The sequence below is a fragment of the Drosophila persimilis genome, unplaced genomic scaffold, assembly GCF_003286085.1.
Source record: "Drosophila persimilis strain 14011-0111.01,24,50 unplaced genomic scaffold, DperRS2 tig00000700-arrow-arrow-pilon, whole genome shotgun sequence".
In the NCBI taxonomy this organism is placed as follows: domain Eukaryota; kingdom Metazoa; phylum Arthropoda; class Insecta; order Diptera; family Drosophilidae; genus Drosophila; species Drosophila persimilis.
In genome coordinates, this window is record NW_020825340.1 from 1,262,616 (window position 1) to 1,284,468 (window position 21,853).

Below are 21,853 nucleotides of genomic sequence, written 5' to 3' on the forward strand. Positions count from 1 at the left end.
TACTGGATACTGGCGGATAGGGTACGGATAGAGAGAAAGCTTTCATCATTTTTCCGCAGCCGCATTGAAAAGGAATGGATAGAGAGAACTGTTGGCCAGGCACGCAGGCAGACAGGCGGCTTTCGGGGGGGCTCTCGGGCGGGGAGGCAGTGCTTGGCTTAATTGAAAATTCACAGTAATGCCGGGCTGTGGAAAACGACAGCTGCTGTGTGGATAAACACGGAAAACAGAGGAAAAGGCAACCAGCAGCAGCCGCCCGACCAAAGAAAAGAAAAAGAAAACACATTAAAATAAATATAATTATTTCTTCTTTTTTTTTTTTCTTGGCTAGACTGGGGCTGGGGGGTGGGGGGTGGGGCTGTGGGATGGGGAGACTTCTTTGCTTTTATTTTTTGCTCTTAAGCGCTTTATATTTCTCGAGATTTCCGCATGCTTTGTCAACCGTGGAAGAGGCACGAACTTTCATTTTAAAAATTCTCGAAGCGTGTGCCGCACAGCCCCCCCCCGCCCCATTTTCTACCACAGAAACTATGGATTTTTCCTCCCCCAAATCCACAAAAAAAAAAAATGCACAGTGTCATCATCATCATTATCATGGATCAGAGGCTCCACGAGGCTTTTGTTTCTTTGGAAACTTTCATGGTTGCCGGAGTGACTTAATTCTAACGTCGCGACGTGACTGGCAGATCACTCGGGAGAGCATGTAATTCGCAAATTAAGAGCTGCTCTGGTAGAAAGTTTTAGAAGTGCTTTATGATCTCCCAAATGATCCGTAAGACACAGCACACTTTCAATTTTCTGGCAAAAACTCCACCCATCATCCAGGCCGCCCCGAGATACAATTCAATCTTTGGTACGGCCCGTCCGTTGTGAAAGTTACTAAGTGTCAAAACTCTGAGGCCATTCTATTTTTCACACCTTTTTCTTTTACTTTTCCGTACTAGCCTTGTCTCGTGCCCCCGCCCCTCCCAGAGAGCTTGCCACTGCCACTGAATCATTGAATCACTGAATCCACACCGCACATCAGGCACGTTGTGCGGTGGTCCGATGGTCCGATGGTACGATGGTCCATGCGGGAGCCAGCTGATAAGCTTTTTCTCGTATATGGCATGTGCCGGGAAATTCTGTTGCATATGCAGAAAAAAAACGAAACGAAACGAGACCCATGTGTCATATTTTTGCCAAGTGATACCGTAATCTCCAGAGCTTACGCAGGGGCTTACTGCCGTTGGACAGAAGCTTCCGGCGTGGCTTTTATCAAGCGAGCTCTCTCTCCGGCATTTGCGGCAAGAATCTGTTCCAACTCATTTATTTGGCCAGGCCTTCACTTTCAAACCCATGGATGGACCAATCCATGGCATTGCATACCTCGCAATCGTATTCGTACACGTGCCTCGTGCCCCGTGCCTCGTGCCCCTCGTGCTCTGTGGCGGGGCGGATATTTGGGTGAAGGTTATCCGGGTGTCCCCCGGGTCCCAACTGGTGGCGACTCCTGCTGCACTCAATATCATAATGCCACAAGAGTGTGGCCTCCTCTGCGCCTCCGCAGAGACCCCTGCCTTCTGCCTGCCTTCTGGCCGCCTTCTTCTTGCCCTTCTTTAATGATGTGTTTTAATTTTGCTTTGTCGTGTCGTTTCGCTGGCGTTTTTTTTTTCTGCGCCTCGGCTGGAGATTGCGTAAGCATTTGGATGACGCCGCCTTTTACTTTCTTTTTCTTCTTTGAGGCAAGAAAAAGGAACAGCACAGCACCAGCACATTATCATACCATTTCTTATGTGCTGCTGCCTGCCTGCCCCTACAATTAATGCTTTAAACTTGGCCTTAACGCATATGTATGAGTATTTGGGGGAGGGGGCAGGTGGGAGGGGTGAAACACAAATCAGAAGAAACTTATAATTCATTTCTCTGTATTTTTGTAGTAAATCTAATTAACATATAAGCGGATTTGGAGGCAACAACCATCGCCCCATCCCATTCCATCCCATCCGATCCATCGCACGCGCCTACTCACTCGCATATTGCCAAATGGGGCCTCCCTCTCCCTCTCTCACCCCCTCTCTGTCCCTCTGTCGCTCCGTCGCTCTCTCGCCTTTTTGGATTTTGTTTTTGCCTTTGGCTTTTGGCTTGTGTCGAAAAACTCACGCGATCCGCGTTTTCTAACGACAAATATATAGAAATAAAATACACACGAGAGACATGTGTGTATTTCGAGCAAATTCGTATGTAAAATATGTATATAAAAACTAAATATTGAATACAAGAGCGGGAGAGCACATGGTGCACTGTGGTTCGCATTTACGGAGTGTACGGGCGATTAGCAACGGAACAAAATTTATTACAAAACTTGTCCAGAACATTCGAATGGGGCGGACGACGGTCGGGGGATTACCTTGTGGATTAGCGCTTTCGTTCAACTTGTGGGGAATCTGGGAAATACGGCAATATCATATTTATAGCCATCGATTGCGATATGCCATCAACTGCAGGCTGGTGGAGATCTTTGGAGAGTACGATTATAGGAATGGGATCAAACGAAATAGCGGCGACATTTCCCAGAAATTGAATGTTTTGGGATGGTTTTAGACTTGGTTCTTGGACTTGGGATTTGGATACACTTATTGAGTTATCGATAACATTCCTTACTATCGATTAGTGGCGATTGTTTATAGGGGCCTTTCTCTTATGGCACATTTTTACAAGGATGAAAGGTCTGTAAGTAAAAGATCCTAGAAAGATCTTGTGATGTTTATCGATAACACTCCTTACCATCGATAAGTGGCGATTGTTTATAGGGGCCTATCTCTTATGGGAAACTTTTACAATAAATGAAAGGTCTCTAAGTGAAGGATCCTAGCGCATATCGGATGGCTATCGAATATAATATGCGATAGTTAGTTCGATAGTTTCTTAATGTTTCTCATTCCATGAATTGTTTTAATGTTTATCTGGTTTTTGAAATTTCCTGATGGCCCCCCATATTTTTCTGGTTTTCCAACGTACCCCGTCCCACTGTGCCATTCTTGTGGGGAGTGGGGGGTTTTTCGCTCAAATGTGGAAAAATTTGAAGCCTATGAATGACACACACACACACACACACACACACACTCTCACACACACATGCGAGTCTCGAGAAGTTTTGAATGGCGAAAAGCACGCAAAAGGGAATCCGTGAAACAAAGTTGAAAGTTCGCTAAATGCTTTTTTTATATTTTTGTTTAGAAGAAAGTTTGAAGCTTGAAAAAGAAACAGAAAAAAAAAACAGAAATTGAATAAAATTTAAATGTGTGCAAAAGTAAGTTAATCGCAAAAGCAACAAAAACAACAAAAACACAGTGACAAAAACGAAAAGAAAAGAAGACGATAAGCAGAGACGAAAAAGTAAAACAGAAAATCAGTAAAGGAGAAAAGTGACAGTGAATGATGTTGAGAGCGCCCACACAGCACATCGTGGAACTCGGCTTCGGAACGAAAACCCCAGCAACAACAACGACGACGTCAGCAGCGACAGCGGCAGCGGCAGCAGCAGCCAGCGGAAAGCAGCAGCAGCAGCAGCATCGCAGCAAGACATCTCTGTTGCAAAAGCTCAGGCAGCAGCAGCAAAAGCTCCAACGACAGCTGACATCGCCACACGGAGAGGCAGAGGCCGAGGCAGAAGCAGAATATTATTTCCAGCAGCGGCAGCGGCAGCAACAGGCACCTTCGCCACACTCGAGCGACAAGTGTCTTCTGTTGCTGGCGGCGACCATAGCTGGCGGAGAGGAGGCATTGCCGCTGAAGACCAAGAAGAAGAAGGAGTCCTGCAGCTACAATCTAGCAGCAGCCCTAAGGCGCCACAAGAAGCCAAAGACAGCGACAACGATAGTCGCCACAGCCACAGCCACATCACCGGTGGCACCAACAGCAGCGGCAACGGCAGCGGCAGCCGCAACCTCGACAGACGACGACGACAGTTGTCGCAGCATCAGCAGCGGCAGCAGTCTCTCAAACAGTTGCATTAACCATCATAGCAGCACGCCTTATAGAGACACAAGTGGCAACAACAACAACTACCTAAGTAATTACAATTGCAAAACCAGCGAGCAACAGCAAACAGCAGCAGCAACAGCAACAGCAACAGCGTGGAAAGCAACAACACAGCAACAGCAACAACAACAGCAACAGCTGCTCATTAACAGGTCAGGAAGCGGCAACAACAGCAGCAGCAGTGGCCCCACATCGATCATGTCACCCACATCGCAGGCGCCCACCCGAACCTCGCTCTTCGATTCCTGCCACCGCAAGATCCGCCTCATAGGCGGCGGTCCAGTGGCCTTTCTCGGCGGCCTCGTTGCGTAAGTTGCCTTTTGAAAAACCCCCATATGAATCTATAATATCATATAGTGTATATAAGTGATTCCCCAGCCATGATAATGATGGATAAGCAGGGGGGATTCCTATTCCTCAGCTCCCATAGCCCTGATTCTTTGTTAAAGTGATGCAAATATTGCATATTTATAGAGAAGAGAAGGAAAAACGTTCCAAAAGTATCCAAAATGAAGATGAAGTGAAATTGAAAGACCAAAGCAAACGTTTTCTCAGCGTTTAATGGTTTCTTCTATAAGAAAATCAATACTTACAAGACTATGGGCTCTCTTTTAATGTGTTTACACTTGAAGACTCTATTAGCCCACAGCTTTGCAGGGTATTTACTTCTGGATTTCGTTTGTTCCAACAAAGAACTTGTCTGTGGATCCCCTCCGAACCTTGTGAACTGTTAAATAGGTGATGAAAACTAGACAATTACAACGTACTGTACTCCAAGACCGCAGTGATCTTAACCTCAAAATATAAATAGAAAATGGAACAGAAGCTGTCCATTGAATTTGTCATTAGCCAGAAAATTAGCTTAAAAGAACACCAAGAATATTTCCGAGTTACGAAAAGACAGACCCAAGACATTAGCCCAAATATGAGGCACGATGCCAAGCCATGCCATGCCATTCCATTCCATTCCGTTCCGTGCCGTTCCTTAACTGCCACTATAGTGAGATCAACTTTCTAAGGTCGTGGCGGAGATTGGCCAGGCAATTGCACAAAAGTCGAATAATAATAATATTAATAATGTGTCTGCATTATGGAAAATACTTGAAAAATCCACAGTCGCAGTCAAAGGTCGGACAAAGGAAGCGAAAGACTCGAAACTAAAAGAACCAACAAAAATACAGAGCACAGGGCACGGGCACCCCACATAAATGTAGGTATTTACTCACTTTTTGATGGCTTTAATTACGAACATTTCTCAAGCGGTGGGCCTTTGTGTGGAGTTTTAGTTTTCGGCCACCAAAAGCACCAAAAGCACTCTGTGCGAGCGCGAATTCAAGGTTCGAGCGGCAATTAAAATATCACAAAAGTGGAAAAAAAGAAACAGAAACAGAAAATAGAAACAGAAACCGAAACCGAAACCGAAACAGAAACAAAGGCAAACAGCCCAGTGGGTAAATTTATGCACATGTATTGTTTAGTAGGCCTAAAGGTCCCACAACAAAATGCGTTTTGGAGGTCACACCTTCGGCGATAACGGGCAGACAGGAGGTGGAGGACTTCCTTATTTGCTTGTGGTCCAAATTTAACCGAGATCCATCATCGTCCCATCCCCGCTGGAGCTATATTTATATATGATTTGGCTTTGTTTGGGCACCAGCAGCAGCACCAGAGTTAAATGAACTCTCCGAATTAGTGGCGAGGTGAGGCGACCGCAAAAGCGTTGACACCACTCATCTGCCCCTCTGCCTGAGTCACAGAGTGCGCTGAACTGATAATTAGTTAGGAAACCAAATATTGACTTGCATGAACATGCATAAACACTAGACGAAGATGAAGAGAGAGAACGAGAGAGAACAGCAAGTAAAGAACTGTAGACTGTGGGCGGCATTGCGACTATCGGGATACCCTTTGTTCGCCCCTGCATACAGACGGGCGTGGAATGCCACCAAAGAGGACTCTTTTACTCATGGGCAACACTGCCGAAGAGGAGTTCCTTAGTGCAGATGGCAACACTGGCGAAGAGGAGTTCCTTAGTGCAGATGGCAACACTGCCGAAGAGGCGTTCCTTAGTGCAGATGACAACACTGCCGAAGAGGAGTTCTCAGTGCAGATGGCAACACTGTCTACAAGGACTTGCTTTGTTTTCCTTGTTCCCAATGTGATAATAAATCGATTGTAACGACTTTAAGTACTTTGGAAGATATCTATTCAGAAATCAGACAATATCGTTCCCATAACTTACAGTTTGTTTAGCGACGATGATCCCTGAGCAATACGAGCATACCCTTGCACTCCCAGGGACGAGTACCTGCTGCTGAAAAGCGGGGAAAACAGAGGCGGGCGTCCCCAGCACGTCCCCAAGCTCTGACTGTGCCTGTGCCTTTGAGTGTGAGTAACACACAACTTGTTCTGTTGTTTGGGGGTCGCCTTTGTGCATGCAACACACACAGTCACAGGCAGAGCCACAGAGAGGGGGGGTGGGTGCCTGTGCCACTCGAAACAATGACTAACAGTACGTCTGTCGAGGCAGTAGAAGAAGTCGAAGAAGAGGCACCAACCACATAACAACAGTCATTTGTTATGCGAGTAGCAGCAGAGGCAGCAGCAGGAAGAGTCGCCCTAGCAGCGGGCATTATAAAATGATGATGATTATGATGATAAACCTGTCAGGCACACAAGCCCCAACCAGTGTCAATGGCACACTAAGAAGCTACCAAAAGCTAACCAAAAAGCCAGCCACACGTCGAGGAGACTGAACAAATTTGCATAATAATGTTCAAAAGTCTTGTATTGTCTGATTTGCTTTGGTTTGTAAACAAATACGAAATTAACAAAAATAAATCCCTCGCGGATCTGCGAGAGATCTCTTCATAAATGAGTAATATTGTCTTGAAGTGGTAGCTCTTGTGGCCAACTGTACTTTCGGTAGCTAATTGAACACACAGCACAAAGACCTCTTCTCAATCGGCCTCGTTAACACTTTGGTATTAGTTGTTAACAAATTGGCATATCGAAAGATATGCTAATCACTGTCCAGCATCCATCACAACAGCCTTTGGTCACACTGAAACTGAGAGAATCGATTGTATCGAAACTTAATCGATATTTCGACTTAAAGTTCGAGACTTTCTGGGAAGAAAGCTGGCCCCAGCACTGGACTTATGGGCGGTACAGTTGTGTTCAGTACAGTGTAACACATGTTACTTGCACTTTTTTCTGCTCCAAGTCTCCACATTGTTAATCTTGGCTGCCTCTGCCTCTGCCCCTACCTCCTGCCTCCTGCCTCAGCTGTTGTGCCCTTTTTTTGTGTGCTTTTCGTTGCCCGTCAGTCCATCCACTCTGCCTCGTTGGGTTTTTCGCTCCACATGGTTCGACTTTGGGCCTTATCATATGGCCCCAGTCTCCAGTCTCCAGGGGCCCGAGTCTCGTCTCTCGTCTTGCCCCGTATCCGTACTGTTACCGTTTTCTGTTTCTGTTTCTGCTTCAGCTGGTAGCTAACGTTTTAATTTCCTGTTCCAATTTTTTCCTCTGGCCGGACTTTTATGGGTCTCTCCCGCATCGCATCGCATCGCATCGCATGGCATTATTTTCCTGCCGCTGCTTTACGAGCAATCAACTTTTGCCAGAGATTTGCTCTGATATGGCCAGTAGTGGCCAGTAGCCATGGCTCTCTGGTAAAACATATTCCATTCGATCCATTAGGCATTTGACGGCTAATCATCTGGCCACTAACCTGCTGCCAAGCGGCTGTCTCTCGCCAGCTGTCACAGCTGTTTCGCTGGCGGCTCCAGCCTTGGGGCGGCTCATATTCAAATCGAGAACAGGTGCTCAGGCGACCCCTGGCCCCAGGCCCCAGGCAGCAGGCACCAGCCAGCGTTCATTGACACCCCACACCAGGGTCTGCACGCACTGGACCACTTAATGACTGGTGGCTCGCAGAACAGCTGGTGGACACAAAGCGTTTCCAGATTACGCTCGAATTAGTAGAGCCAGAAGGCGTATCAAGGTACACGAGTACGAATACGTGTGTATTCCGAGTTCATTACGCTTCCTTTGCCCGCTGACTGATGGCCAGAGACAGAGCCAGAGCCAGAGACCGGAGCCAGCGATGGAGAACCGAGTAATTAGCCAATAGAGAGAGAGAGAGGCAGCTCAAGAATTAGAATTAGCAAATATTTCTTGTACTCGAATGATTATCTCACTGGAAAAACAAGCAGAAAAACTCGGGGAAAATGGCATTTCAAAAATCTGTGAAAAGAAAGGGAAGCATTTTACGGGATGTAGGATGTAAGATCATCGCTTGATTCCGCGAACCCTAGAAATGACATTCTTTGAGATCCAAAGAACAGTTTCTGGCAATCGGTGGCTTCCTAGAGATCGATCTCTAGTCTCCTCTCATAGAGGGGCGTTGGATCTACACCAGGGAACACATTCACCGGTTTTGCAGTGGATTTTGTGCACATGAGATAGGGCGATAGGGCATAAGATGGCACCATCTAACGGGATTGCGAATATAGAGCACCAGACAGATAGAAGCTAAGCTAAGAAGCTCTCTGAAGATCTTCTGATGGCGGCAATTAAATATGGAGAAGAGAAACAATTGCCGTAGAGCCGGCCACCACTGGGTTCTTGGGCGACCCACGACCCCGGTCAACTCTCGGTCAACAACGGAGACAATTGTGCAACGATAGCGGTACATCGTTGGTGCTCTCTCTCTCTCTCCCTCTGTCTGCCCCAGCAGATGGCTGTAATTATTTGTCCATTAGCCATCCGGCAGAAGATTTGGAACACGACTCCCCACACAGCAGCGGGATGGCAAAGGTCAGCGGAAATTTCTATTTCCAAGAACCTCAAGGCGGCCAAAAGTGATGCCAAAACAGACAAAAAACGAGAAAGATGACAACCCGAACCGATTTTCAGTATAATTGCTCGGATTGCAGGTGGGGAAAGAGGTGAAGCAATGGCCCCCTAACTGTAACTGCACAGTGGGACAAAAGAAGCCGATCTCGATGGCAAAACAAAAAAATACAGAGCTCGTAAAAGGTTTACCTTGGGGGCTGCTGCTGTCTGGAGTTCCGGCTGTGGCTCTCTCTCTCCCCCTCTCTCTGTCTCTCTCTCTCTCTCTCTTGCTTTTTAAACCATTTAGCCGCATGTTATGGCCCATCATCATCCGCCATCTATCTACCTGTCTTTCAGTATCTCTCTCTCTCTCCCCCTCTCTCTCTCGCTGTGTCTTTTAAATACTTTCCATTATTATTATTATTTCTGGCTCTTTTTGCTGCTGCTGCTTTTTTTGTCTTACCTTCTCATCAGCGAAACGTTAATGTCAGTTGTCGTCACCCGATAATGACTCACCCCCCACTCACTCGCACACTGGCACACTCTCGCACAGAAACACCCATACACCCATACACACAGACGCCCTGACCAGCTGCTGTCGTCAGCTGTGAGAGAGAGAGGGAGAGGGGCAGTTATTCTCAAAACGAAGCTTGCGCTCTCTCAGCGGGGCGATGATTCTCGTTTTTGTATGCTGGCCGTGTGCCCGCCCCACCGTCAAATGGGCAAAACGGTACTTTGCAATTTATGGCCAAAGCTTTGTCTTGTGTCAGAGACAGAAAGCGACAGAAAGAGCGACAGAGAGAGAGACCAAAAGAGGGACAGCTATAACATTGGGAATTGTGTTCACATTTTGGTCAGAAGCTGATTCATATCGGGGGCTTTTTGGCCATTTTCCCAAGTCCCCAATCCGCTACATCCTCCTCATCCATCCATCCATCCAGCCATCCATCCATCCATCCAGCCATCCATTCATTCACATCCGCCATTGACAACAGCAAAAAAAAAGAGGAAAAAAAAGAAGAAAAAAGTTAATTAAAATGTATATTTTCTAAGCCGCTAAGCTGGCCAACAGAGCTGGGTGCGGGCCGGGCTCTTAAGACACGACAACAAAGTCGAAGACCACGAACTTTAAGAATCCCATTTTGGATTAAGCTAAGAACTCCGTTTCAACGAAGAGAAAATTCTCAAAAGCGGACAAGGTTTCACTGAAGTCGGAAAATACTACGTTTTTATGGGAGGAGGATTTGTGGGATAGAAACCTCAAAATGTCTGCATTTTCATAGATCTACAGGCAAAAGCTGCAATAAATCTCTGTTCTAAAGCCATCATATCGTAGTACTTGCTCTTCAGATAATCTCCCTTTTAGTACAGTTGTGCAGCTCTTTTTTTCGAGCACGAACGCGAACACGAACACGCACGAGCCCATCTCTAGTCGCTTGATATGTCAATAGGTTTTTTGTCTTTGTGCTTGATTAATGCGTAATTTTGTATTGTTAATTGTGGCACACATTTACATACAGACAACAGATGCCGCCGGGGAGGGGCTAACAGACCCCCCCCCCCCCCCCCCCCTCCGGGGTAAATGGAGCGTGGCTTTGATAGATTAATGCGTTTGCCATGAGTTGTTCTGCTCCCATTGTCCACCCCCCTCCCCGCCATTTCCTAGGCACCCCTCCCATGCAAAAATCAATATAAATCCCCACAGTCGGAACAATTTTTCTTGAAATAATTATATGTACACCCGCGGCACAGACTCCCATCGAATGGGGTTTCTTTTCTGAATTGCAAGCGACTTCCTGCTGCAAAATGTACGAGTATTTGTAATATTTCCTGTTTATTTTTTAATGGAACCCAAAGCCAATGGAATTTGAAAAGATTTTTGAATAAAATACTTCCACTAATGATACCATATTAATCAAGATTTATATTGAAGAACCTGAGAGCTTAATCACCAGGAAATTTAATGATCTGAGAGAGAGAGAGAGAGATGCGGGCGGAGGGGTGCCATTGATCTATAGAAACATTTAACAAAGATTTTGGTATGAGAAGGATACTGCTCCTTAGAGCAGTATATTCAGAAAATATCATCGTACAGTTGTTGCTTTTGCCGACAGATTCTAAGCGTCTAAATTTGGGTTCTCGTTGTCCGATTAATTGAATAAATTTCGAGCCATTTGCCGTTTTGTGATTGTTTTTATTAATTTATGGCTGCAATTTCTGACACCTTCATCAAGATGCCGCATCAGGCACGTTCAAGCACGCGCAAGAGACAGAGACAGAGAGAGAGAGAGAGAGAGAGGGAAGGAGGGAGGGGGGATAGGGGGAGGTGGACCTCAGCATGATCATCAACGAACGAGCGAGGCTAATTGAAGGCAGCAACAACTGAACAGAACAGAACAGAAGAGAAAACAACACGGAACAGAATGAATATTAATTGTTTTAAATAATTTTGAACTTGGCAAAGGCACAACGTAAGCACAAACCCCTGATGGGGCAAACAAACAGACAGATGAACGATTTTGCCCCCAGCGCCACCCCCCATGCATCTGCCCCCATCTTTCCCAGCTTGAATATTTCATATTGCTCAGTCGCGCAGCTGTTTTATTGTCGCACATTGTGGTGGAACTTGTTTCTAAATAGATCCAAAGGGTATGCTGTAGCCGTCGAGAGACATGTGACGGATGCCCCAGCAAAGCCAATAAATAGATAGATTTAATAGAAATACAAAGAACTATTATCCGCGAAGGTGAAGAAAGGGTATTCCTTTGGTCGGACCATCTGCCTGAGGTCTCTGTCGCCCTGTCTCTGCAGAGCCCAGCCATCGACAGCGGTTGGACATTTGTCTGCGTCATTCGGCATGGCATAGCAGCAAGAACCGACCGACAGACGCGAGCGCCGACCGCCGACCGACGCCCGCCGACCGACGACCGACGCCCGCCGACCGACGCGTGTTTGCATAACAGAATTCGTAGGGAGCGGTGCGGGGCGGGAGAGCTTCATATTTGCGCAATGCACATGAAAGCTCAAATGCAAACTGCCGTTACCAATTTCATTTCATTCAGAGTGCACGGCAGATAGATAGAGAGAGAGAGAGAGAGAGGGAGAGCGAATGAGCAAGGTAGATAGGGCAGAAGAGCGTGTGGGGGCGCGAGCAAACAGCTGATTTGCTCGGCTGGCTGGTTCTCGGTTCTCTCGCGCCGCTCTCCGCTTCTAACACACACAATCGCCCGCCAGGTCGCCTGCTCGCTCCCTCGCTCCCTCGCTCGCACACAGACCCAAAGCCCGCTGCGCTGCGGCAAAGGTGCGCGTGCGGTCGCGACAGACAGACAGTCTTCCGATTCTGCTGCCGACGGCGGGCCGCACGCACGCAAAAAAAAACCCCACAAAAAAAATACAACAAAACGGAGATCAATGAAAACACAGAATAGCCACAATAAAAGAAACGCATAAAATAAATAACGGTACGCGCTCGACTCGTTTCGGGTGTGCGAAAATGAACGAAATAAATGAAAACCAATTGAAATAACAACAAGAACTGAATACCGATCGAACCGAACCGAACCCAGGCCCCCTCCCCCCAAAAGCCCCCTCCCCCCAAGTGACCAAGTCATCAGCATCAGCGCCGGCGTCAGCGTCAACGTCAGCGTCAGCGTCAACGTCAGCGTCAGCATCAGCATTCGCGTCAGCCGTTTCAATGGACTTGAAAAACGCGTTCGACACTCGATAAACCGGCCGATGCCGATAGCCCCCGATTCGTTGGACCGCCCACCCCCTCTTAACCTTCAAAAGTTTTGTCATGCACTTTAGCCAACCCCCCCTCCGCACCCCGCACCCCCCGCCATTGTCTGTGAATTGATTTTCGTGTAAAAACAATTATTATTTTTTTTTGTGCTCTCTTTGTGGGGTTAATCTGCGGAAGGTTCTAAGGGTTAATGCTGACTTCTGTTTCGGGGTCTAGTGGTACGTAAAAGCTCCATTCAATCAACTAATCTAATCGCGGAGAGTATTTGAAGCTCCCATTTCGATGATTGATACAGCAAAAGCCAATTATTTGCCCCTTTCACAACGCCGATAAGAGCCCCCTCTGTGGGCTCCTCTCCGATCGTTATCGTGTTGGGGTGTTGGGCTGTTGGGCTGTTGGGCTGTTCTCTGTGGCACACCGATTTCCCAACCTATGATTTGCTCTATTCCACCGTTCTGTTGCACTTGCGCCTCCTCCGTTTCTCCTTCACGAATTTCGGTTGACTCACGAATTGACATCGATCAAAAGAGGGCAGACATATGTATGTATGTATGTATGTACTACGAGTATGTGGTGCACTGTGTTCTGCCTTAGTTTTCGCTCAACCCGTAACCGTACCCGTACTCGCACCCGTAATTGCCATTAATTAAACGAGGCTCTGGCGATCGTTTGATTTGCCATGATAATTTATACGCACTCGGGAGTAGTTGTAGTAGTACTCGTAAGAAAAAGAAAAAAAAAAAAGGGAAATTACTCAACTTTTACACGTCTGCCTGTTTAAATATTCCCCCATTTAATTGTCCCAGTGTCAATAAACGATCGCATTGATCCGCGGGAGGGTGGTGGTGCGGTGCCAACGGGGTAAATGCATCGGATCGATCGATATGACGTAATTCCGTCGAGCGGCCTCCCCGCTCCCGCTCCCCCTCCCCCCCGCCGTCAGTTGAGTGGCCTCCAGCGAGACGCCTTCGCGCTATTATTTATGAATCTTATATCGAACCGGTTGTGGGTCATATTTCAAGCCGTACTCTCGTTGGGGGGGCCCGAATGTCAAATGGTAGCGGGGGTTGCACGCACACACACACACAGATCTTTCCTCCCACACAGAAAGTGTACGCTATCCGGGAATCAAGGAAATCTATGGGAGGACACAGACTTGAGCTCGTCTTCAGCTTGGACAAACAGCCCCAGGCTGCGTTTTGCCTTACTTTCGGCCTAAAGAGTCCACTCTTTTTTGGCCTGATTTTGTGCCTGTGTGTGTGTGCCTGTGTGTGTGTGTGTGGGGGGCTATCGTGTATCTTTTATGATGCCATTATGCTGTCACGTTTTCATGCTCATTTTGGCAGGCCGACTCAATGAGTCAATGGCTGGGCCCTTCTTCTGGCTCGAGTGCCGCATCAGCTTCTAGCCAGTTAGACGGCCCATATTTGTGGGCCATTACATCATCAAAAGCAGAGGCAGAGGCAGAGGCACAACAAATTGTGGCCAATATTCGAAATATTCTGTGGGTTTTGTTTTTCTTGATCAGGTTGGCTTTTTTTTCTATATCTTATCGGGCATTTGCTGTTGTAATTGTTGACTGCACTCTCTGTCTCCGCTTTTATGGCTATTAACTCTCCCTCTTCCGCGCACTCGCACTCTCTCTCTCTTTCTCTAAGGAGTTGTTGTTTCTATAGTAATTTCCACACCTTTCGACACTTACACCGTGCGGTGCGTCGCAGTTACTTTCAACAACAGCACTCATCCCACCCCCACAGCGAGACCCTCCAGAGACGTGTATGTATAGATGATAGCGGTTATGGAAAACAAGGAGGAGGTGGAGGAGGAGGCAGGAGGGGCCAAAGACAACAGTATTCTCCATTGTCTATTGTCGGAGCCGAGAGCTACCTAGCTCTCTGGTGCCTTTTGTTTCGTTTCGTTTCGCCTTCTTCTGGGGCGTAGTTTAGTCATTGTCTGGTGGGATATTGGGCAATATTTCCCTGCCATACAACTCGCTCGCTCGCGTACATTTCCATTCCACACGACAACGTTCGGTTTTTGCTTAGATTTCATCATCATTTAACAGACCCATCCCAAGTAGTGGGTGCCAGTCATAATCATAAACACCAAATCTCTGAAATATCAGCACCAAATCATGCCAGAGATCTATGCTAAAACTTTAATGGCCCTACAATTATTGTCTAGTTCCAAGAAATTCACCCCCAAAGAGTGCCTCCTCGAATGTTGTCGGAGATCAGGAACAACGTTTCCATATATCCATCCATACACGGCGCTTCTCCACCATATACTATGCAGATATGTGGGTATTATATATCTGGCGGAGGAGATGTGGCAACAGCAAAAGCCTTTTAATTGATAGATCAATATCGCGGTGATTGGTTTCTGTTGTGCGTGACATATGGCACGGAGGGCCTATCGCAATACTTTCGGGGCATTGGGGGGAGCCTGGTGTCTGTCTGGCGGTGGTGGTGGCGGTGGTGGTGCACTTATCTGAAATGATAAAGGGTGGAGCAGCGGCGGGCCATGGACATGGGGAGCGACATGTGTGCTCATGGCCATGCCTCCCAGAGGTGTCTCGAGTCGGTGCATATGCCCCAATTAGAGCCAACCAGCCCACCCCCCCAGTGCGGTGCGGTGCGGTGCGGTGCGGTGCGGTGCGGTGCGGTGGGGTGCCATATGTTCCTTTTCATTTCATTTACTTGGTCCGCTGCTGCCGCCATAATAAATATATCATTGAGACAGGTTCCCTATCGTCCACTTATTCGATATTGGATATTGGAAATTTTCTTTCATTTTTCCATTTTTCCATATCGCTAATTGATTCTTGGCCGCCCAGAGGATTCTCTCTCTGGTCCCTGGTCAGGGTCTGTCATGCAACCTGCCCCATTCGCGGCACACGCTCCTCATCCAGCCGTGGGGCATGGGGTGGGGGTTGATGATGGGGCAAATACGGAAATGATGTGTTCAAATTTCAATTTATTTATCACATTTTTATGCACCCCAATTCTGCTTTCTGCTTTCTGCGTTCTGCGTTCGATTTCGATTTGGATTTCGATTCCGATTTCGATTCGTTTTTGCGGACCTTAGTTTTTGTTTTAGTTTTGGGCCTCCGCTTGACGCGTCGCGACGTTGCCTGCGTTGCGGCCTGAAATGCGAAACAAGCACCATCTGACGTGCAAATATATCTGCGGACTGCTCTGCGACCACAAATCGAGGTGCGGTCGGGGCGGTCGGGGCCGGGGTGGTGCTTTATACCATACAAGAACTCGGACAATAATCAAATTACTTTATGGTGCTTTGTGCTGGTGTGTTTCGTGGTAGTTCTTGTGAAATTCGAAGAAGGCAGCCCCCACCCCACTCCCCCACATGCCATTTCGATTGAGGGGTGGTGGGGGGTGGGCTGTGTGTGTCAGTGTGTCAGTGTAATTGGAGGCCACGATCGAAGGGGAGCCTGCCACTGCCACTGCCACCAGCGGGAGTGCACGCACGTGTTGCTGGGTTTTCTCCAACGAAAGAATGTGTGTGTCACGAGGCATTGGGAAACTGAGAAACTGAGTAACTGAGAGACGGCAGTCTCTAGCAGCACCGCCGCTGCTAATTTCCTTATCGAATCGATAGAAAACAGTGGACAAAAAAAAACCCTCTTATTGCATGCGCGAGTGTGTGTGTGTGCGTGTGTGTGTGCAGGTAGAAAAAAGTGAATGATTCGTTGAGAGAGCTTTTCGATCTTGCGCTTTTGCCTGGCGTTTGGCATGGGAAGAGAGCTTTGGCGATCTCTCTCTCTCTCTCTCTCTCTCTCTCTCTCTCTCTCTCTCTGCCTCCCTTGGGCACTGTGGCTTGCTCCTTGAAGACGGCCCCGAATGAGAGTTACAGCTAACCTTTAAGCTTTTCCCTGATGTAAGAGCTTTTTTCATTGTAAGATATTCCACCCTTGAGATTCGTCCTCGCAATCTTTGTGGGCCATCAAGGACTGGCATCCGGCAGTGGATTTCAATTGAAACTAAAGCACATGCGGGCATGACCTCTGACCTGCACCTGTACTTGGCCCCCAAGTGGCGCCACCATCCCATCCCCATCCCCATCCCCTTCTCAGCCACCATCAGGTGTCCTTGGAATATTCAAATTCAACCTCAATGACAATGTGGCACTGCCGCTGCCGCCGCCGCTGCCGCATGCGGGGGCCCAATTTTCATTATCTACAGACAGATAGAGCGGGGCAGGTGGCGGGCGGAGGCGGGGGTTAGAGGTTGGAACGGAACTGGGAAGTTACCTGCCCATTGAGGGGCCTCCCCCTGGGGTTGGGGGCCATGCCTGGCTGCCACAGAGCTGAAAATGGGAAAAACAAATGCGCACAAATGTCATAACTATATACTCGTATACCCCCAAACATATATACTCGTATCTACAGCTGGGGTCAACCCAATAGGGGCGACAGAAAGAAGAGGAAAAGGTGAAATGGAGAGATCAGCCGTGGGGGTTTAAGGGATAAAGGGATACATTTCAATCGAATATTGAACCGAGCATCGGCAGAACTTACCCGACTTTGGCGGTACAGAGGTCATGTGTGCTATTATTGTGACCTCTGCTGTATGCAGATATACTCGTACTCATGTGGATCAACTCGTGTGCATATGTGCCTAGGCATTTGGGAGCTTTATCAGCACGCTTCGTTGGCTCTCCTCCCGCGCCTTCGTGCTGGTGGGCGGGGGGGTGGGCGGTGGGAGTCATGGGCATAATTATAATCACAAGTGGGTTTATTTTTTAAGTGCCCAAAGAGCCGCTTTGCCTGTGCCCTCCCCGACTCCACTCGACTGATAAATAAGTTTGGTTCGGGCTCTGCCTCTCCAGCCGCCACCATTCATGGGACCACGCCATGCCACGCCACGCACTTTCTGGTTTTTTTTTTGTTCCTTTGGGGGGGCAACTCGTATAAACAAATAAAAACGTAGAAACGTAGAAAAGTGTACAACAAATTGTTGATTCTTCTTTTTGATAAGATTTACGAGTACGTAAATTTATTTTTTAGTCGCGTCTGGCGAGGGTTTCTGATTGTTTTGCGGCGATTGTAGTTGTAGGAAGTTGTTTCTGCTTGAAATTCAGATCATCTGAAAGAATTGTCCAGTTCCAGCATTAATTCTTGACTTTGGAGATGTATTTTTGCTCAAGGAGATCGTTTATATCTCTGATCCTAATGATATCCCCAATGATCCCTTTTCTCCAAGAGACTTTGGATATTTCATGTTGAGTTCTTCCTTGAATAATAAATCAAATGCTTTTTTTTTTTTAATATTTGCGCAAAGGATGAACGGAGTGTCTTTCGCTCCTGTGTATTATCAGAATATATTAACAACATTGACCGACACCAAATGGTGGCCAACAGTACCTTATAAGAAACGTGGAAATCGTAGTCCAAGGGGCTGTGTCATGAGATCGGATCAGGAGCGGGACCAGGAACAGGGACTGCTCTTAAAGCAGCCAGCTGGCCTGTCCGCACACGCACTGGCGGATCCTTTGCTCGAGGTTGCGCGCAGAGTTGATCAGCTCCTGGCAGAGGTACTCCCTGGGCGGGCAGCCCGCGCAGGCGTTGCCACCGGGTCCGCAGGAGCAGCATGAATGCGGTGGCTTCTTGGTGGTTGTTGTCGGCTTGGTGGCTTCTGTAGTCCTGCGAGTGGTTGTTGTCGTAGGCCTGGTGGCTTTCGTAGTACGCTTTGTGGTTGTTGGCTTGCGAGTTGTTGTTGGCTTGCGAGTTGTTGTTGGCTTGGGCGTTGTTGGCTTGGGAGTTGTTGGCTTGGGAGTTGTTGGCTTGGGAGTTGTTGGCTTGGGCGTTGTTGGCTTGGGAGTTGTTGGCTTGGGAGTTGTTGGCTTGGGAGTTGTTGGCTTGGGCGTTGTTGGCTTGGGAGTTGTTGTGCATGGCTCTGGTGTTGTTGTTTCTGTGCATGGCTCTGGTGTTGTTGTTGTTTCTGTGCATGGCTCTGGTGTTGTTGTTGTTTCTGTGCATGGCTCTGGTGTTGTTGTTGTTTCTGTGCATGGCTTTGGTGTTGTCGTGCACGGCTTTGGTGTTGTTGTTGTTTCTGTGCATGGCTTTGGTGTTGTTGTGCATGGCTCTGGTGTTGTTGTTGTTTCTGTGCATGGCTCGGGTGTTGTTGTTGGTTCCGTGCATCCACACGCCAATCCAGTGGCCAGATCGGCCAAGCTGATGAGCAGGATGCTCGCTGTAAAATGAAAGGAAGATTAAAGTCGAACTCCGAACCGATCCCCAGGATAGGGATCGACACTACCCACCAATGGCGCATGCAACGGTGGTCTTCATGTCGGTAACTCTTTCGTGAATTGGATGAACTTCTTCCGAAGATGTTAAGCCACAAACTGATGCCTTTCTTGGGGCAGGCTTGCGCTTTTATAGGCGCCTTCCACCGTCCAGCATGGGGGTCCACGTATAATTTCAGTGCCGTTTACACAGCAACTTTATAAAAATGGATCAAAAACCATTTGTCTCTAGAGCAAATAAACCCGAACTCCGTCTAAAAAGCCTAAACGGCGGCGGTTAAGGCTAAGAATAGCGAAACGTGCCGGCATTTCGCTGGCTGGATCGCTGGGTGTGTGTCGGGCGCGTGTGTCGCCCAAGTTCAAGGTTCTTTCCTGGCCATGCATGGGGTGCATGGGGTGCTTGGAAAGTGGCATCCCAATCCGCGCCCTAGATGCCAGGTGGCAACGCTTCTGGCGGGAAACAGCGTGCTGCCACGTCGATTAATGCTTCGATAACTAAATCGTTCTATTATATCATTCACATTCCTCAGTAACGATTCCACACAGATCTTCGACATAGATTCATTATTACAAGATCCACTGGTCCTTCAGTTTCGAGATATTTTAATCTACGCTAAGAACCCCAGCCCCAGCCCCTGCCCTTGCCCTTGCCCTTGCCTTCGTCACTCTCCGATTTCTTTGTTTGAATTTGTAGCCGAATCTCCACGCGAATCTTGAGCACTCGAGAGAGTGCCACCCTTTGGGCATTTGAGGCGAGTCACTTGGGGCATCTGGTTCGCGATCGGTTCGGTTCGCTTCGGTTCGGTTCAGTTGGGGTTTGGAACTGTGGCTCAGTGCTCTGTTGTGTGCTTTGTGTTTGCAGGACGCAAGATGACCAAAGCAATGTAACCAAACCAAAAAATGAAAGAAACTCTAAGCTCAAAGGTGCCAACAACACGAATAGTGGGAGTAACATTCGATTCCGTATCGGAATCAAAGTCAAAGCTAAAGAGTGGTTCGGTCCAAGGGGCAACAACTACTGCAACAGCAACGGCAACAGCAACAGCAACAGCAACAGGGCCACCGTCACCGCCCTCCTCCTATGTGATTAAATGTCTATTGAAAACGGCGCGTTTTATGTGGCAAGTGACAACAATACCCGCCAAAATCGGTGATACCCTGGGCACCCTGTACCGCTATGCGCAGGACTCTGTCGACACCTTTCTCTGCGTAGCTGGGTGAGAGTCCACACAACAGAACAGAACACTCTGAACAATGAACCCCCTACCCCCCCCCCCAAGGGATCCACAAAACTAATTGAAAATCTCTCTCTTGTGTCCTTACAGCAAGGCCCGTCGCAAAGAACGCGATGGCGATCAAAATTCAACAGACACCAAACTGTATTTGGAGGAGAGTGTCCTAGAACGTAAATTACCTGAAGCTGATCTCAAAGCCTTGGTGGATCTACCCGCAGGCTTGGACTACAATGAATGGCTGGCGTCACACAGTAAGTACTCCACCCCCGTCCGTATATACTATTCATTACTCAGTATTCATTATTCATCATTCAAGCAACGGCTCGGCTCGCTGGCTTTAGTGTTCGTTTTTATTCACGTGATTTTTACCCTAGCAGAGAAATAGCCACCCACTAAGCATCTTGGAATTGATTCTCCCCTACTTCATAGGAGACCATGGCTTATGGTGTCCTCTTTTCATATGGTTTAAGTACGCGACGAGGAGAAGATTCGTTGCGGAGGTTTAAGTATGCTCCGAAGGTGGGAAGGAATCGGGAGGCTTTAAGTATGCTCCGAAGGTGGGAAGGAATCGGGAGGCTTTAAGTATGCTCCGAAGGTTGGAAGGAAGGAAGGAGAAGCAGACGAGTGAGATTCTACCTTTTCAAAACATGGCTGTGGTGGACTCATGGGCTTTCCGAGTAGGACTGCGATTATAAACTGAGCTCTGGCAGATAAATGCCACTTCAGGAACAGATCCTAATCTCGTTCCGAGCCGATGAGCGTTCAATGGCCCTGGTGGTGTCTCAATTTCTGATAGTTGCACTTTTCCTGATGCGCAACGCATACGCATTTGACTCTTTGTCTGGCATTCTTTGTCCATAGCACCAATCAGCACTTTCGGATGAGCGGCATATTCAATATTTGGTCTGGATTCGAATACGAGACAAAGAAACGAAGCGCAACAAGCGCCTACAAGTAGATCGGAGATGTGTGGATAGTTGAGATCCATATAAAGGAGGAGTTCAACCACAAACAGCGTGAGACGAGAATTTCCAGGATTGTTTTTCGAATGATTTGCCTTGATTTCTATGGAATTTCTTTTCAAAAAGGGTATCTAGCAAGTGTTCAAGCCCCGCAGCTGCAAAGTTTGCAATCTTTTGTTGTTTTCGAATTGGCTTTGATTTATTCACGTCTACCATTTGGCATTTGGCTGCGCTATTAGGCGGCTATTGTTGCCCCAGCTTTATCGTGTGATTTATAAATGAGTTTAACGAGCCACAGTCCCACAGTCCCACAGCCAGAGGCACAGGCACAGCCGTAGCCAGAGCGCGTCAGCTGCTGGGCAAAAGTTTGATAGCCGCCATCTAATCGCCATTCAGTAGCGTTTTCGGACCTTGGCCGTCGGCAGAGATGGGGAGGGGGTGGTACGGGAGTGCAGCGATAGAGGCCTCCTATCGATCGCTGCGCATTGAACCTGAAGCCAGTCTGTGGCCGATAGCAAGATCTGTTTGGAGATCTGGGAGACCGCAGGACAGAAAATAGCCCTTGGGTGCTCTCCATTTGACCTGTGTTTCCCGTTGGGCGATTGTTCTGCCACAGAAGGACGCCTCAATGGATTACACGGAATCCACGAAGACTCTTTGAACCCCTCTATCTGTCGCTCTGTATGAATAAATAATTAAGTATCTAATCTGTTGTCCCCCTGCTGTGAGTCACATATTAATTAACTCTACAGCCGCCACCCGCAGGGAAGGAGGAGCAGCCTTAT

The 21,853-nt window shown here is 47.8% G+C and overlaps 2 protein-coding genes across 5 annotated transcripts in view; one reads left to right on the forward strand and one right to left on the reverse strand.

The window, feature by feature from the left end:
- LOC6598909 (MOB kinase activator-like 2) overlaps positions 1–21,853 on the forward strand; it is a 39,162-nt gene that overhangs the window by 13,655 nt on the left and 3,654 nt on the right. For 2 of the 4 annotated variants that reach the window (XM_026992168.1, XM_026992166.1), the window contains exon 2: positions 20,197–20,357. In XM_026992168.1, the coding sequence (XP_026847969.1) occupies positions 20,197–20,357 (161 nt within the window). Of the gene's footprint in view, positions 1–3,360; positions 4,332–19,726; positions 20,089–20,196; positions 20,358–21,853 lie in introns of those variants that run through there. The other 2 variants (XM_026992164.1, XM_026992167.1) reach the window with 2 other exon arrangements.
- LOC6598907 (salivary glue protein Sgs-3) lies at positions 17,969–19,662 on the reverse strand. The gene is made up of 2 exons (XM_002023973.2): positions 18,887–19,662; positions 17,969–18,816 (listed from the first exon to the last, which is right to left on the reverse strand). Exons 1-2 carry the CDS (start codon positions 18,912–18,914, stop codon positions 18,071–18,073), a joined length of 774 nt encoding a protein of 257 aa, XP_002024009.1. The 5' UTR covers positions 18,915–19,662; the 3' UTR covers positions 17,969–18,070.